The 12919-nt window shown below is 60.2% G+C and overlaps 3 protein-coding genes and 2 non-coding genes across 5 annotated transcripts; 4 read left to right on the top strand and 1 right to left on the bottom strand.

Moving 5' to 3' along the window:
- The first annotated feature begins 98 nt into the window (after window positions 1–98).
- Window positions 99–3591, top strand: Ppan (peter pan homolog). The gene is made up of 12 exons (XM_090337029.1): window positions 99–197; window positions 320–490; window positions 757–858; window positions 1056–1106; window positions 1197–1367; window positions 1953–2029; window positions 2214–2321; window positions 2412–2535; window positions 2639–2717; window positions 2807–2936; window positions 3029–3186; window positions 3269–3591. The coding sequence occupies exons 1-12, from the start codon at window positions 180–182 to the stop codon at window positions 3484–3486; spliced, it is 1407 nt and encodes a 468-aa protein (XP_090193155.1). The 5' UTR covers window positions 99–179; the 3' UTR covers window positions 3487–3591.
- On the top strand, window positions 908–988 carry LOC150068025 (small nucleolar RNA SNORD105). Its single transcript, XR_016538589.1, has one exon. It is a non-coding gene; the product is annotated as a small nucleolar RNA SNORD105 (small nucleolar RNA).
- Window positions 2072–2151, top strand: LOC150068024 (small nucleolar RNA U105B). The gene has a single exon (XR_016538380.1). It is a non-coding gene; the product is annotated as a small nucleolar RNA U105B (small nucleolar RNA).
- A 192-nt stretch (window positions 3592–3783) lies between the features above and the next one.
- Window positions 3784–5992, top strand: P2ry11 (purinergic receptor P2Y11). The gene is made up of 2 exons (XM_090337444.1): window positions 3784–3836; window positions 4479–5992. The coding sequence occupies exons 1-2, from the start codon at window positions 3818–3820 to the stop codon at window positions 5549–5551; spliced, it is 1092 nt and encodes a 363-aa protein (XP_090193570.1). The 5' UTR covers window positions 3784–3817; the 3' UTR covers window positions 5552–5992.
- Window positions 5993–6007: 15 nt separating this feature from the next.
- Eif3g (eukaryotic translation initiation factor 3 subunit G) lies at window positions 6008–9603 on the bottom strand. Its single transcript, XM_090337757.1, has 11 exons — window positions 9537–9603; window positions 9349–9395; window positions 8983–9066; window positions 8809–8897; window positions 8655–8714; window positions 7726–7830; window positions 7446–7635; window positions 6963–7070; window positions 6723–6859; window positions 6528–6634; window positions 6008–6100 (listed from the first exon to the last, which is right to left on the bottom strand). Exons 1-11 carry the CDS (start codon window positions 9554–9556, stop codon window positions 6085–6087), a joined length of 963 nt encoding a protein of 320 aa, XP_090193883.1. The 5' UTR covers window positions 9557–9603; the 3' UTR covers window positions 6008–6084.
- Window positions 9604–12919: the final 3316 nt, after the last annotated feature.

Genomic DNA, 12919 nt, shown 5'->3' with positions numbered 1-12919 from the left:
CAGCCCCGCCCACCGTCTCCATAGCAACGCCGCCCCTCCCTCTCCCCGCAGCCCCGCGCCGGCGGCAGCGACGGCGCATGTCCGCGTGGTGACGTCACCACGCGGACGTGCGCCGGAAGTGGGCCTCACGGCGGCGGAAACGACTGCCGGAGAAGCCGCCTCGTGGACGAGAAGGCGGCATGGGGCAGTCAGGGAGGGTAAGTGCGGGATCCCGCCCCGGTGGTATCGGGCGCGGCGGCTGCGGCGGCGGCGGCGGGGTCCCCGCCGAGGCCGCGGTGCTCACCGCTCGTCCGTCCCCCGCCTCCGTGCGTCTCCGCAGTCCCGGCACCAGAAGCGCGCACGCGCGCAGGCGCAGCAGCGCAACCTCGAGGCCTACGCCGCTCAGCCGCACTCGTTCGTCTTCACCCGGGGCCGCGCCGGCCGCAGCCTCCGGCAGCTCAGCCTGGACGTGCGGCGCGTCGTGGAGCCGCTCACCGCCAGCCGCCTGCAGGTCCGGCCCGGGGTCCCAGGGCAGAGGCGGCGGGGAAGCCCCCCCCCCATCAATCCAGCGGTGTGGCCCTGCCTGTGTGCGATGTGGGGTGCTTAGCTCCGTGTGGCACCCGCTTAGCCTGCGCCAGGCCCCCCCCGAGTTGGTTCCCAGAACGACAAAGCAACGGAGCCTGAGATCCCGAGTACCGCGTTTCCCACTTTACGTGGGCTCCGCTCCACGCGGCACCCATTCCGTGTTCGATTCTTGTTTGTGTGTGTCGTTTGTAGGTTCGCAAGAAAAACTCGCTGAAGGACTGTGTGGCCGTGGCCGGGCCCCTGGGGGTCACACACTTTCTGATCTTGAGCAAAACGGACACCAGTGTATACTTTGTGAGTGGCCACTCGTCCTCCTTTGTCCCTCCCACCCCCCAGCGGCCTCCTCCCAGCTCTCGTGATGAACCCACGTGCCTCTGAGCTGCCATGATTCTGGCTTCAAAGTAAACGCTCTGAAGAGATGGGACAGCCCTGTCCCCATTAGCTGGCTGGTTTTCTCCCCCCACCTCACTGGTCCCCTTCTTTGCCTACAGAAGCTGATACGCCTTCCTGGAGGCCCAACCCTGACCTTCCAGGTCAACAAGGTATGGGGCAGCAGTGGGGGAGTGGGAGCGGAGGAGGGCTTGGTGACACAGCCTCAGGCCCTGTCACCTACTCATCACCCTGTCCTGCAGTACACGCTGGTGCGGGACGTGGTCTCCTCCCTGCGCCGCCACCGCATGCACGAGCAGCAGTTTGCCCACCCGCCCCTCCTGGTCCTCAACAGCTTTGGCCCCCATGGCATGCACGTAAAGCTCATGGCCACCATGTTCCAGAATCTGTTCCCCTCCATCAACGTGCACAAGGTGGGTCAATTCTCGTAGGCACTGGGGTGGGGCATGGGTTCAAAGGTTGCCATAGGTAATCGGGATAGCAGCTGGAGTGTGTGTGTGTGTGTGTGCTCTGCCATTGAGCTACAGCACCCCTTCCAGTCTTCTGGTGATTCATTGGAGATAAGTATCTCTGGGACTTTCCCCCTGGCTTCGAACCTCAGTTCTCTGATCTCAGCCCCTGAGTAGCTAGACATGGACTACCAGAACCTGACTGAACCTGGGTTTTCAGAGGCTGGGTTGTGTCACCCAGGCCAGCCTTGAGTTCAGGAGCCTCCTTCCTACTGCTGAGGTCATTGCGGGCACTGCCACACCTGAGCCACAGCTCTGCTCCCTAGCACTGGTGGATGTCCAGTTATCTGGGTGATGAACTGGGGTTGGGTAGATTGGCTGCGTATTTCTTCCCTCATGAAGTCTGGAACCAATGAGCACTGCTGGCAATGAGCCCTCACTGGTGTACACAGGGGCAGAGCACACCTCTGCTTGATGGGCCCTGGTTCTGATGGGCCCTGACTACAGGCCCTGGGCAGCTCACATGGCCCCACTTCCTTTCCTTTGCAGGTGAATCTCAACACCATCAAGCGTTGCCTCCTCATCAACTACAACCCTGACTCCCAGGAGCTGGACTTCCGCCATTAGTAAGTGCTGGGAGCGCCTGGGGCTGGGGAGGGGGGGATCCCTGGAGTGCGGCTGATGACTCTGATGCTGCTGAGACCCTGTGATGGCTCAGCCTCAAAGTAAACGCGCTGACGCACTGTGGGGAGAGGTGTGGGGCGTCTGCCCTCCCTTCCTAGCCCTGATGGCACACGCCTCACCCTGCAGCAGCATCAAAGTGGTCCCCGTGGGTGCCAGCCGGGGGATGAAGAAGCTGCTGCAGGAGAAGTTTCCCAACATGAGCCGCCTGCAGGACATCAGCGAGCTGCTGGCCACGTGAGCAGTGCGAGGTGCAGTGCGGGCGGGGTGGAGGAGAGCTCGGGGTCTCCCTGGTATAAGTCCTGCCTGTCCTCCCCCCCTCCCCAGGGGCGCCGGGCTGTCGGAAAGCGAGGCCGAGCCTGATGGGGAGCACAACGTCACCGAGCTGCCCCAGGCCATCGCAGGCCGGGGTAACATGCGGGCCCAGCAGAGTGCTGTGCGCCTCACAGAGGTGAGGGCAGGATGGGAGGTTGGCCCGCGGGGCGTGGGGAGTCCCCCAGCAGCCCCCCAGTCTTGCAGAACCACCGATTTCTCTACCCCTTCTCCCCCACAAGATCGGGCCTCGGATGACGCTGAAGCTCATCAAGATCCAGGAGGGCGTCGGCGCCGGCAATGTGTTGTTCCACAGTTTTGGTGAGGCATGGACGCGCGCAGGTGGTGGGGTACGGGGCGGAACCAGGGTGCAGGGATCCCCCGTAAGGCGGTCCTTTCCTCCGGCGCAGTGCACAAGACAGAGGAGGAGCTGCAGGCCATCCTAGCCGCCAAGGAGGAGAAGCTGCGGCTCAAGGCACAGCGCCAGGACCAGCAGGCCCAGAACGTCCAGCGCAAGCGGGAGCGGCGCGAGGCGCACAAGTGCGTGGCTGGTGCGGGTGCGGGGGGTCCGGGCGTGGGGCGTGGGGCGTGGGGCCTGCCCCCAGCCGACACCGTGCCTCTTCTCCATCCAGGAAGAAGAGCCTGGCGGGCATGAAGGGGGCCCGAGCAGAGGGCGATAGTGACGCGGAGGACCCGGGGGCGCCCCCGGAGGAGGAGGGGCGTGGCCAGGAGGAGGAGGAGGACGAAGCCGAGTACTTCCGCCAGGCCGTGGGGGAGGAGCCTGATGAGGGTGTGTGCCTGGATCTGGTGGCTGGGTGGCCGGGCCTGCTCTTGCTTCCCGGGGACCTGACAGCACGCTTTCTCTCGCGCAGACATGTTCCCCAGAGCCGCCAAGCGCAGGCGGCCGGCCGGGCCCCGAGGCAGGAAGCAGCAGCAAGTGACCCAGCAGAGGCACAGGGGTCGCGGCGGAGCCCAGAGGCGCCCCGATCCTAAGGACAGACCTCGAGGGGCCCAGGCCAAGCTGGGGTCCAGGGCAGCCGCCCGAGGCCGCGGGCGAGGCAGGGACCGGCCACCCAAGAGAGGCTCCTGAGCTGGCCCCGTGGCCGCCGATGGAACGCCCCACATTGGGGTCTGGGGGGCGCCCCGGTTTCCTTTCATAAAGGAATGTTGGAACAATAAATGTTGGAACATGGCACAGGCCTAGTCTGCCTTGGGGATCTGCTGCCGGGTGGCCTGTGTGGGAATTGGGGGCTGGGAGGCCTGAGGCAGAGGCTGGCTCTCTGCACCCCGCCCCTCACCTCACATGTGGGCGCAATGCGGAAGTGGGGGCGGGGGCGGAGCTGTCTGCTCCTCCAGCTGAGGTTGGAGCCACCCGGGGAGCACGAGAACCCTGCGGTGCCTGCCTGCCCGTCCGCCCAGCCATGGCAGCTGCTGGATCAGGTGAGGGGCTCTGGCCACTCCGGGGTGGGACGGCATGGGGTCGTCTGGTGGGTGTAGGGCCCGGGGCTGAGTCTGGAGGGACCCCAGAACCTACTAAGGCTTGGGCAGTGTGAGGTTGCCCAGCAGGTGGACAAGCCAAGCTGCCACCACCCAACTTTTTGGTGTCCCCAGGGTAGCGGGATGCGGGGGGAGGCACCACTGAGAGGAGGGCATTGAGGTTGGCATAGGCCAACCTGGAGTGTGCCAAGAGACCGGTTGGGGAGGCCCTGCAAGGCGCCATATTGACCACCTGTGCTGCAAAGGCCCTGAGGCAGGGGCAGCAGGGAGCAGGCATCTCTAGGGACCTGGGCTTCTTGAGGGGGTGCTGGGGAGATGCGACCAAAAGTGGGCATCCCCACCAGTGCCCTGCCACCAGGCCACCCCAGGACCAACTTTTCCGGCGCAGAGCATGGAAGAACATTTGGGGGTGGAGGGGAGGCTGATAAATGCCCACAGCATCCTGTTGCTATTAGGGGGGAAAACAGGCTGCGGGACAGGGCTGGATCTCTTTCTAGCCCTGCCCGCCAAGCCAGAGTACAGGGCATGGACTGAGGGGTCTGGGGAAGGACCACGAATGCTCAGCAGGAACGCCTCCCGACACAGGCCTCAAGTCCTGTCCAGCCAACTTCTCGGCCTCCGTGTCCCGTCAGCTGGGCATCTTCCAGGAGGCGTACCTGTGGCCCATCCTGGTGGTCGAGTTTGTGGTGGCCATGGCAGGCAATGGCCTGGCCCTGTACCGCTTCTGCTCCCGGGAGCAGCGGCCATGGCACCCCGCCGTGGTGTTCTCTGCCCAGCTGGCCGTGAGCAACCTGCTGTCTGCACTGGCACTGCCCCCCATGGCTGCCTACTTCTACCCACCCAAGAGCTGGCGCTATGGGGAGGCCGCCTGCCTCCTGGAGCGCTTCTTCTGCTCCTGGAACCTGCTGGGCTCGGTGTTCTTCATCACCTGCATCAGCCTCACGCGCTACCTGGGGGTGGTGCACCCCTTCTTTGTGCGCAGCCACCTGAGGCTCAGGCATGCCTGGGCCCTGAGTGCCACCGCCTGGGTCCTGGCCGCCCTGCTGGCCGCCCCCACCTTCAGCTTCTCCCACCTCCAGAGGCCAACAGGGGCCGCAGAGCTGTGCAGCTCGGCCAGGCCCCAGGCCTGCGTCAAGTGTGTGGGGACAGGGACTGACGGCCAGCTCCCTGCTGTCAGAGCCTACAGCCTGGTGCTGGCAGGGTTGGGGGGCGGCCTGCCCCTACTGCTCACGCTGCTGGCCTATGGCGCCCTGGCCCGGGTCGTGCTGCACAGCCACAGCATGTCGGCCACGGAGAAGCTGCGTGTGGCTCTGCTGGTGGCCTCGGGCGTGGCCGTGTACGCCAGCTCCTACGTGCCCTACCTGGTCCTGCAGGTGCTCAACGTGGCCGCCCGGCAGCGCTGGCTGGCCCGCTGCCCCAGCTTTGTGGACGAGGCCCAGGCTGTGCAGGCGCTGGAGCTGGGGCCCTACCTGGGCTACCAGGTGACACGGGGCCTGGTGCCTCTGGCCATGTGCACCCACCCACTGCTCTACATGGCTGTGGTGCCCAGCCTGGGCTGCCCAGGCTGCGGGGCAGGGCCGAGCCTGCGGGACAGGAAGCCTGGCCAAGACCTGCCTCTCCGCGTCCCAGCCAGTCCGGAAGCCCAGCTGAGCCCCTGAAGCCACCCATCTGCCTGCTGCTGCTGCTCACCACAGGCCCACGTGACAGTGACACGCTAGGGTGACAGGCCCCGATCGATGCCGCCCTCCTACCACTTCCTCCACAGAGCACCCGCATGCCGTCACCCCCGACCTAGAGCACCCACCCCTGGGATCCTGGGGCAGGGCGGGAACAGGACACAAGGTGCTCTGCGTGGCTCACACCTGGCATCCTAGCTACGTAGGAGGCTGAGGTCCAAGGATGGAGGTTCAAAGCCAGCCAGGAAAAGGAAAGCTCATGAGACTGATCTCTCTCCAATTAACTGCCAAAAAAGCCAGGAGGGTTGTGACTCGAGGTGGTGCAGAAGCGCCAACTTGAGTCAAACAGCTCAGGGACAACACCGGGCTCTGAGTTCAAACCCCAGGATTGGCACACATCACCTCCCGCCCCCAACAGTAAAATCAAACACACACAGCTGCCCTGTGCCTTCTTTACTGCCCTCAGAGACCCCAACCCACAGGCTTTGTCATCCAGGGTCCAGGGGGACAGTGCCTCAATTGGTAGATGGCCTGGAGAGAGAGGGAGGGGAAGAGTGAGGATGAGATATGGAGTTAAAACCCCCTCAAGTGGCTCCTCTGTTCCACAAGGGGCTTCAGGGACCCCAGATGGGCAGTGTGGTGACAAAGGGCACAGGTGGAGCCTGTGACACATGCAGATGGGGCAGGTCCCCTGCAGGGATCCTGGGAAAGGACAGGAAGCAGGTTTGTTGGCTACTAAAAGCTGGGAGGCTGGCTATGCACAGTGACAGATTGGCAGGAGGGGAGAGGCAAGGGGCGTGGCATTCGTGGGCAGGGGCGGGGCCACTGAGGAAGAGCCAGGCTATCTGAAGGGCGTGGAGGCTGTGCTCAGGGACAGAGCTTCAGAGCGTCATGCATAGCCATAGGCTGAGCATGCGAAGGGGCGGGGCCTCAGCAGAAGGGGCGGGGCGAGTCTTACTTGGCCCACTCCACATTGAGGATGAGGTGGTCGTAGCCGAAGCCGGACACCCCAGCGATGGCGCGGGCCGCGTCCTCCCGGCGGTGGAAGCTGATGAAGGCGAAGCCCTGGAGGGGCGGGAAGGCAGGGTGGTGAGGGGCAGGCGTGGGATGGCCGGCTAACTCGCCGGCTGCCCAGCCCGGGGGCCCCAAGCACCTTGGATTGGCCGGTGGTCTTGTCCTTGGCCAGGTAGATGCGGGAGATGGAGCCGAATGGCCGGAAGAGCTCCTGCAGGTCAGTCTCCCGCGTGTCCTCAGACAGGTTGGTGACGCGGATGGTGGCATTGTCGTCGGCTGGGGGAGGGGTGAGAAGGCGATGAGGAGGGATGGGGGCGGGGAATGGGGGTCTCTCCTGCCCCGCCCGCCCTGGGGACGATGGGGAGCGGTGGGGGCTCACCTCTGCGGTTGGGCTGCATGGACTCCCCGCGGCGGCTGGCCCCATCACGCAGGCTGGGCGGCACGTACTTCCCGGTCTTGTTCTGTGCAGCCTGCACCGGCTCCAGCTCTGCCAACCCAACACCACCTGCTCAGCCCCACCTGGCCAGGCCTCCCTAGACCCCGGTGACCACAGGGCACGGGCAGGAGCTCATGCCCACGCTGGGAGCGCAAGAGCCAGGGGACAGATGTGGCCCCATTCCTTCAACACTGACACAGCGCCACCTGCCAGGTGACTGCCAGGAAAGATAAGTCCCCCAGGCATGGCGGGTGACAAACGTGATGACTAGCACACAAGCTAGAAGATGGAGGCCGCCAGTGAGTCTGGCACACACGCATGCATAGACAGCCCCAGCCAAACACTGGCTAGCAACTGGGGTGTGTGTGGGGAGATGATGCCACAGGCACCCCGCCCTAGACGTTCCAGGTCCCCATGGCCCCGCACCTCCGGGCAGCTTCTCCTTCTCCCCGGTGGACAGGCCCAGCTGCTCGGCCAGCTCCTTCTGCATGGGCCCCAGTGTGTCCTTGTAGGGGCAGCGGGTGGTCCAGTGGTCACCCTTGCAGATCCGGCAGGACACAATCTTCTGGCCCTTGAGCTTGTTCATCGGGTCCTCCTCCTCCTGGCAGTTCAGGTCCTGGCGGGGAGCAGGGGTGTGGGGCGGGGCTCAGGGCATGGGTCACATCCCCCCTTCCCCAGCATAGCCCAACCCCTCAAGCACCCCTACCTCTTTGCTCGTGATGAAGGTCATGGATACGTCATCACTGACCGTGGTGGTGGCCACGTTGGGCCCCGGTGGGTCAAACTCAGAGTTTCCAAACTTCTTCCAGTTCTGGGTTCAGGGACGGGCAAAGGTCAGGGAAGGAGGAAAGTGGGTGACGGCCCCTCAAAGGCACCCCAGGTTTATAACTGCCACCCCCTCTGACATGTGTCTGGACCCTGAGCCCCACATCCCACTCCACAAATGCTCCCTCTGCAATGATAAGAGCAACCACTTTCTTTGTCCTGTGTGTCATGCCAGGTGCAAACTTCTAGCCAGCTGAGGGGCGCAGGGGCAGCTTGCAGTCAGACAATGGTTGCTGATAAGAAGTTGGGCACGGGGCCGAGACTTTGGCCTTGTGGTTAGAGTGCTTGCCTGGCATGCACAAAGACCCGGGTTTGATTCCTCAGTACCACATACATAGAGAAAAAAAAAAACGGAAGTGGTCCTGTGGCTCAAGTGGTAGAGCTCTAGCCTTGAGAAAGTCCAAGGACAGTGCTCAGGCCCTGAGCTCAAGCCCAGGACTGGCAAAAATAAATGAAGAAGTTGGGGACGGTAGCTCACCCCTATAATCCCAGTTACTCAGGAGACTGAGACCTGAGGACTGTGGTTCCATGCCAGCCCAGGCACTTACATCCCTGTGAGACTCTCATCTCCAATTAACCACTCAAAAAAACAGGACGTGTCGCTGTGCCTCAAGTGGCAGAATGCTAGCACTGTGCACAAAGCGGCTCAGGAAAAGTGCACAGGCCCTGAGCTCAAGCCTCACAACTGACCAAAAACAAACAATACACAAAAACTGCAATAGCCTCCCTCTCAAGCCCTCCCCCCCCCCCCGACTTCTGTGGGCCAGTCCTGGATGCACCCCACCAACAGACCTCTTTTGAGGGTCTCACCTTCCTTCTCGCAACAGCTTTGGATGCCTTCCGGGTCTCGATTCTGAAGGTGCGGACGATCTGTGGATGGGAGGGTGATGGGCCAGGCTCCCTGGGGACCAGCAGAGCTTCCTGCTCCACCCCCCCACCCCAAACCCCCACACAGCTGCCTCACCTTGAACTTCTTGCCGTCCTCATCTATCTTGTACTCTGTCACTGTCTTTATGTCTCCATTGATGACCTCCTTGGGAGGAGGCAATGGTGCTGAAAAAGAGCAGGGAAACTGAGTCCCAGGAGGGTGGGGTGGGGATGAGACTGGAGGCCAGGGGGTGAAGTGGCAGTCGCTCACCTCCGGGTATGAGCTCAGGCTCAGGGCTGGTGTCGCCAGTGGCCAGGGGGATCCCTTTGAGAAGCTCGCTGGTGACGCATTTATCTGCCATCGGGAGGGAGGGGGTTAGATGGAGGGGATGGAGGGGCACGGGGGGGGGGGTTGACACCTCCACCAGGAGCTGGGGGCCATGAGGGAGAGAGGAGGACGATCAAGGGTGCCCTGGAGCACTGGCAAGGCTGGGGGGACCCCATGCATGGAGGGGGACAGGCTGGCCCCCAGGATGGCGTGGGGGTACAGAGGAGGGGACCCAGGAGACCACGGGACCCTGAGATCGTGGGACACAGGCAGACGGACGGCCGCGGAAGGGCGGACGGACCGACTCACCGTCCTCTCCCTCCTCTTCCACCTGGTCGGCCCAGCTGGGCTTCGAACTGCGGGGAGAAGTTTACGGAAGAAGGGGAGAGGAAGGGCTGGGGTCAGCGAGGCCCGGCCTCCGCGCACCCCGGACCCATAGCACCCCCCACGCCCCCAGATCCCCCCTCCAGGGTCTCCCTGAGGGACTCCGAGCTCACTCAAAGTCGCCGGTCGGCATCGTGCAAGCCGCTCCACGCAGCCCCGGCCAGGGCCAAGAGAGCGGAAGTGAGCGGAGAACGAGACTTCCGGTGACACGGCCGCCGCGGCCTAGAGGGGCCCGCCCGGCAGGCTCCAGCGCGCCCCGCGGTGGCAGGAGGCGGAACTGCAGCCTAGGTCGCAGCGAGGCGCTGGATTTCCCAGCCTTTGGAGCCCAGGAGAATCACACCACTTTGTGTTGGATGTCTGAGACCGGGACTTGAACGCGGTATCTGACCCTTTTCGCTCTGCCATGCCTCCAACCCCTCAGAAATTATTTCATTAAGTTATTCTTTTTAATTACCCTGAGACAGAGGTCTTGCTATATATTGGTAAAGCTGGCCAGAAATTCACCCTCTTCTTGTCTTAGCCTGGCCAGCGCTAGGATTATAGGCATACACCTTTGTGTCTGGGCAGGAAAGTCTGTGAGACTATCTCCAATTCACCAGCAAAAAGCTAGAAGTGCAGTGGCGTAAGTGGTAGAGCACCACCCTTGAGGAAGAGCACCTAGACTGAGTGCAAGCTCCAGGACTGACAGGCACACACACAGTCTTTCATGATCGGGTCATTGTTCTAAAATAACATTTTATTCTCCACTTTTGACAGTCCTGAGGGTTAAACTCGGGGCCTGGGGACTGTTTTCAAGCTTTCTCAAGGATAGTGATAATATGGGCCACAGCACCATTTCCAGCTTTTTCTGGTTCCGATGAATGGAACTCAGGGCTTCATGCATACTAAGCAAGCACTCTACCACTAGGCCAATCTCCTGCCCCTCCCCTTTTGTGTGTGTGTGAATGCCAGTACCAAGGCTTCCACTAAAGGCCTCCATGCTCTTATTACATTTTCCCACTCAAGGCCAGCACTCTATTCCTAAGCCACACCTCCACTTTTTAAAATTTTGCTCCCCTTCCAGTGTTTTGTAGTTAACTGGAAATCTCCCTGACCAGGGTTGGCTTTAAATCATGATCCTCAGATCTCAGCCCCCTGAGTAGCGAGGATTACAGGAGTAAGCCCAGCACCTGATTCAGATTCAAGTGTAGGAAGTGGTGCCGTGGCTCAAGGGGTGGGGCTGTAGTCTTGAGCTCAACTTGAGGCATCAGGAAGTCAGCCAGGGAGTCTCCCATGTCCTCTCTGCACGTGTCTGCTGCAATCTCCAAGCACACCTGTCCTGCAGGATTAGGGCTCGCCTTCACGACCTTGATTAAATCCAAGTTTCATTTTTCCTGTGCTGATTCCAGGGCTTGAACTCTCCTGCGTTTTTCTGCTGAAGGCTCGTGATCTACTTCAGCCACAGTTCCACCCCAGCTTTCTGATGGTTCACTGGAGACTGTCTCATGCGCACTCCTTCCAGAGTTACTAGGAAGCATGATCCTCAGACCTCAGCCTCCTGAGGGGTCAGGGTTACAGGTGTGAACTGTTGGTGCCTGGCACTACGTCCTTTTTGCCAGTCCTGGGGCTTAAACTCAGCCTGGGCATTCACTATCCCTGAGCCTCTCCCTGCTTAGGAGACAACTTGAGCCACAGCACCACTTCCGGCTTTTTTGGTATATGTGGTACTGTGGCATGGAAACCAGGGCTTCGTGCATGTTAGGCAGTCTACCACTAGGCCACGCTCCCAGCCCCCAACAATTTCTATATAAAGAACTGCAGGGCTGGGAGCGTGGCCTAGTGGTAGTATTCGCCTAGCATGCACAGAAAAAGCCAGAAGTGGTGTTGTGGCTCAAGTGGTATAACACCAGCCTTGAGAAAGCTCAGGGACAGTGCCTAGGCCAAGTTCAAGCCTAGGAGTGGCAAAAAAAACCTACAAGGGCCGGGAGTTTGGCCTAGTGGATAAAGTGCTTGCCTAGCATGCATGAAGACCCGGGTTCGATTCCTCGGTACCACATACATAGAAAAAAGCCGGAAGTGGTGCTGAGGCTCAAGTGGTAGAGCTCTAGCCTTGAGAAAGTCCAAAGACAGTGCTCAGGCCCTGAGCTCAAGCCCAGTACTGGCAAAAAAAAAAAGGCAAACATGAGAAATTGCTCATCATAAAAAAAAAACCTTACAAGATGAATTCAAGGTACAAATTGTTTCACACAAGTCAAAACATTTCTGCAGTAATGCACAGGAAGCTGAGGTGACAAAACCTTATCTCGAAAAACAAGGCCAGAGTTGGTGGCTCACACCTATAATCCTAGCTACTCAGGAGGCCGAGATCAGGTTTGTTCGAAGCCAGCCCAGGCAGAAGAGTCCCCAGGAGACTATGTCCAATTAACCAGAAACCCAGAAACCACACTGTGGCTTAAGCGGCAAAGTAGTATCCTTGAACACAAAGACATCCAGGGATAATACCCAGGCCCTGAATTCAAGCTCCATGATGGAAAAAGGGTAGAGCCAACCAGAGTATGAGGTTCTGGATGTAAATCAAAGTGGAAGAAAACCATTTCCTAGCAAATGCTTTCCCCCACACAACGATGTTTAAGGTTTGTATTAAATCTAGTTTGCTCAAGTTGGGTTCACAAGAGTAGTAACCCTGAAAGTCTTTCCTTTTGTTCCGGTCCTGGACCTTGAACTCAGGGCCGGGGCACTGTTCCTTCGCCTTTTCCACTCAAGGTGAGTGCCACTAGACTTTTGGCTAACTGGAGGCAAGGGTCTTCAGACCTTCCGCCCTGACTAGCTTCAGGCTGGAATCCTCCGATTTCAGCCTCCTGAGGAGCTGGGATTACAGGTGTGAACCACTGATGCCCAAGTTAGTGTAAAACAAGGTTTTGTTCTGGGCTGGAGAAGCCAAGATCAGCAAGCAGCTCAGCAGTGACTTGTCTCACCATCTTCTGATGGTCCCTGTGCCACAAGCTGGCTGCCTTCTCACCAGGCATCAGTCCATTCCAGACCAAATAGAAATGGGGCTTGGAAAGAGGCTTTTATAGAAGCCACACGTGCATCTTGTTGGCCAGAACTGAATCACAGCAGTGAACACCACACCCCCAAACACTACTGCTCCATCTGGCTCAGTTTAGCGCAGAATCGATCAGTCCAGTTTTTGCCTTGCTTTATAGATTTATTTGAAGAAATAGTACAACATACAAAAACTACATAGTCTTGATTTCCACCCGTAAAGTGGTCGATTTGATATGCCATCATAAAAAACTTTTGTTTTAAAATTGAGAGGGTGATCACTGCTTTGCTAAGTCGTGAAGAAGCAAAAAGTCACAGGAAGAGCTCAACTCAACCAAGGCCGCCCACGGCGCTGACTGAAAAGCACATTTCCAACTGACACGGACATGCCAAGAAATACAACATCGGCAACACCAGCGCGTGGAGGGGCTCCTGGTGACAAGACAGAACAGCGACGGCGACGAGGGGCCAG

Source organism: Megascapheus bottae, chromosome 1 (genome assembly GCF_031878675.1).
Source record: "Megascapheus bottae isolate mThoBot1 chromosome 1, mThoBot2.hap1, whole genome shotgun sequence".
Classification (NCBI taxonomy): domain Eukaryota; kingdom Metazoa; phylum Chordata; class Mammalia; order Rodentia; family Geomyidae; genus Megascapheus; species Megascapheus bottae.
Note: the sequence above shows the minus strand (reverse complement) of the source record. Positions and strands in the feature narration are given on the sequence as shown.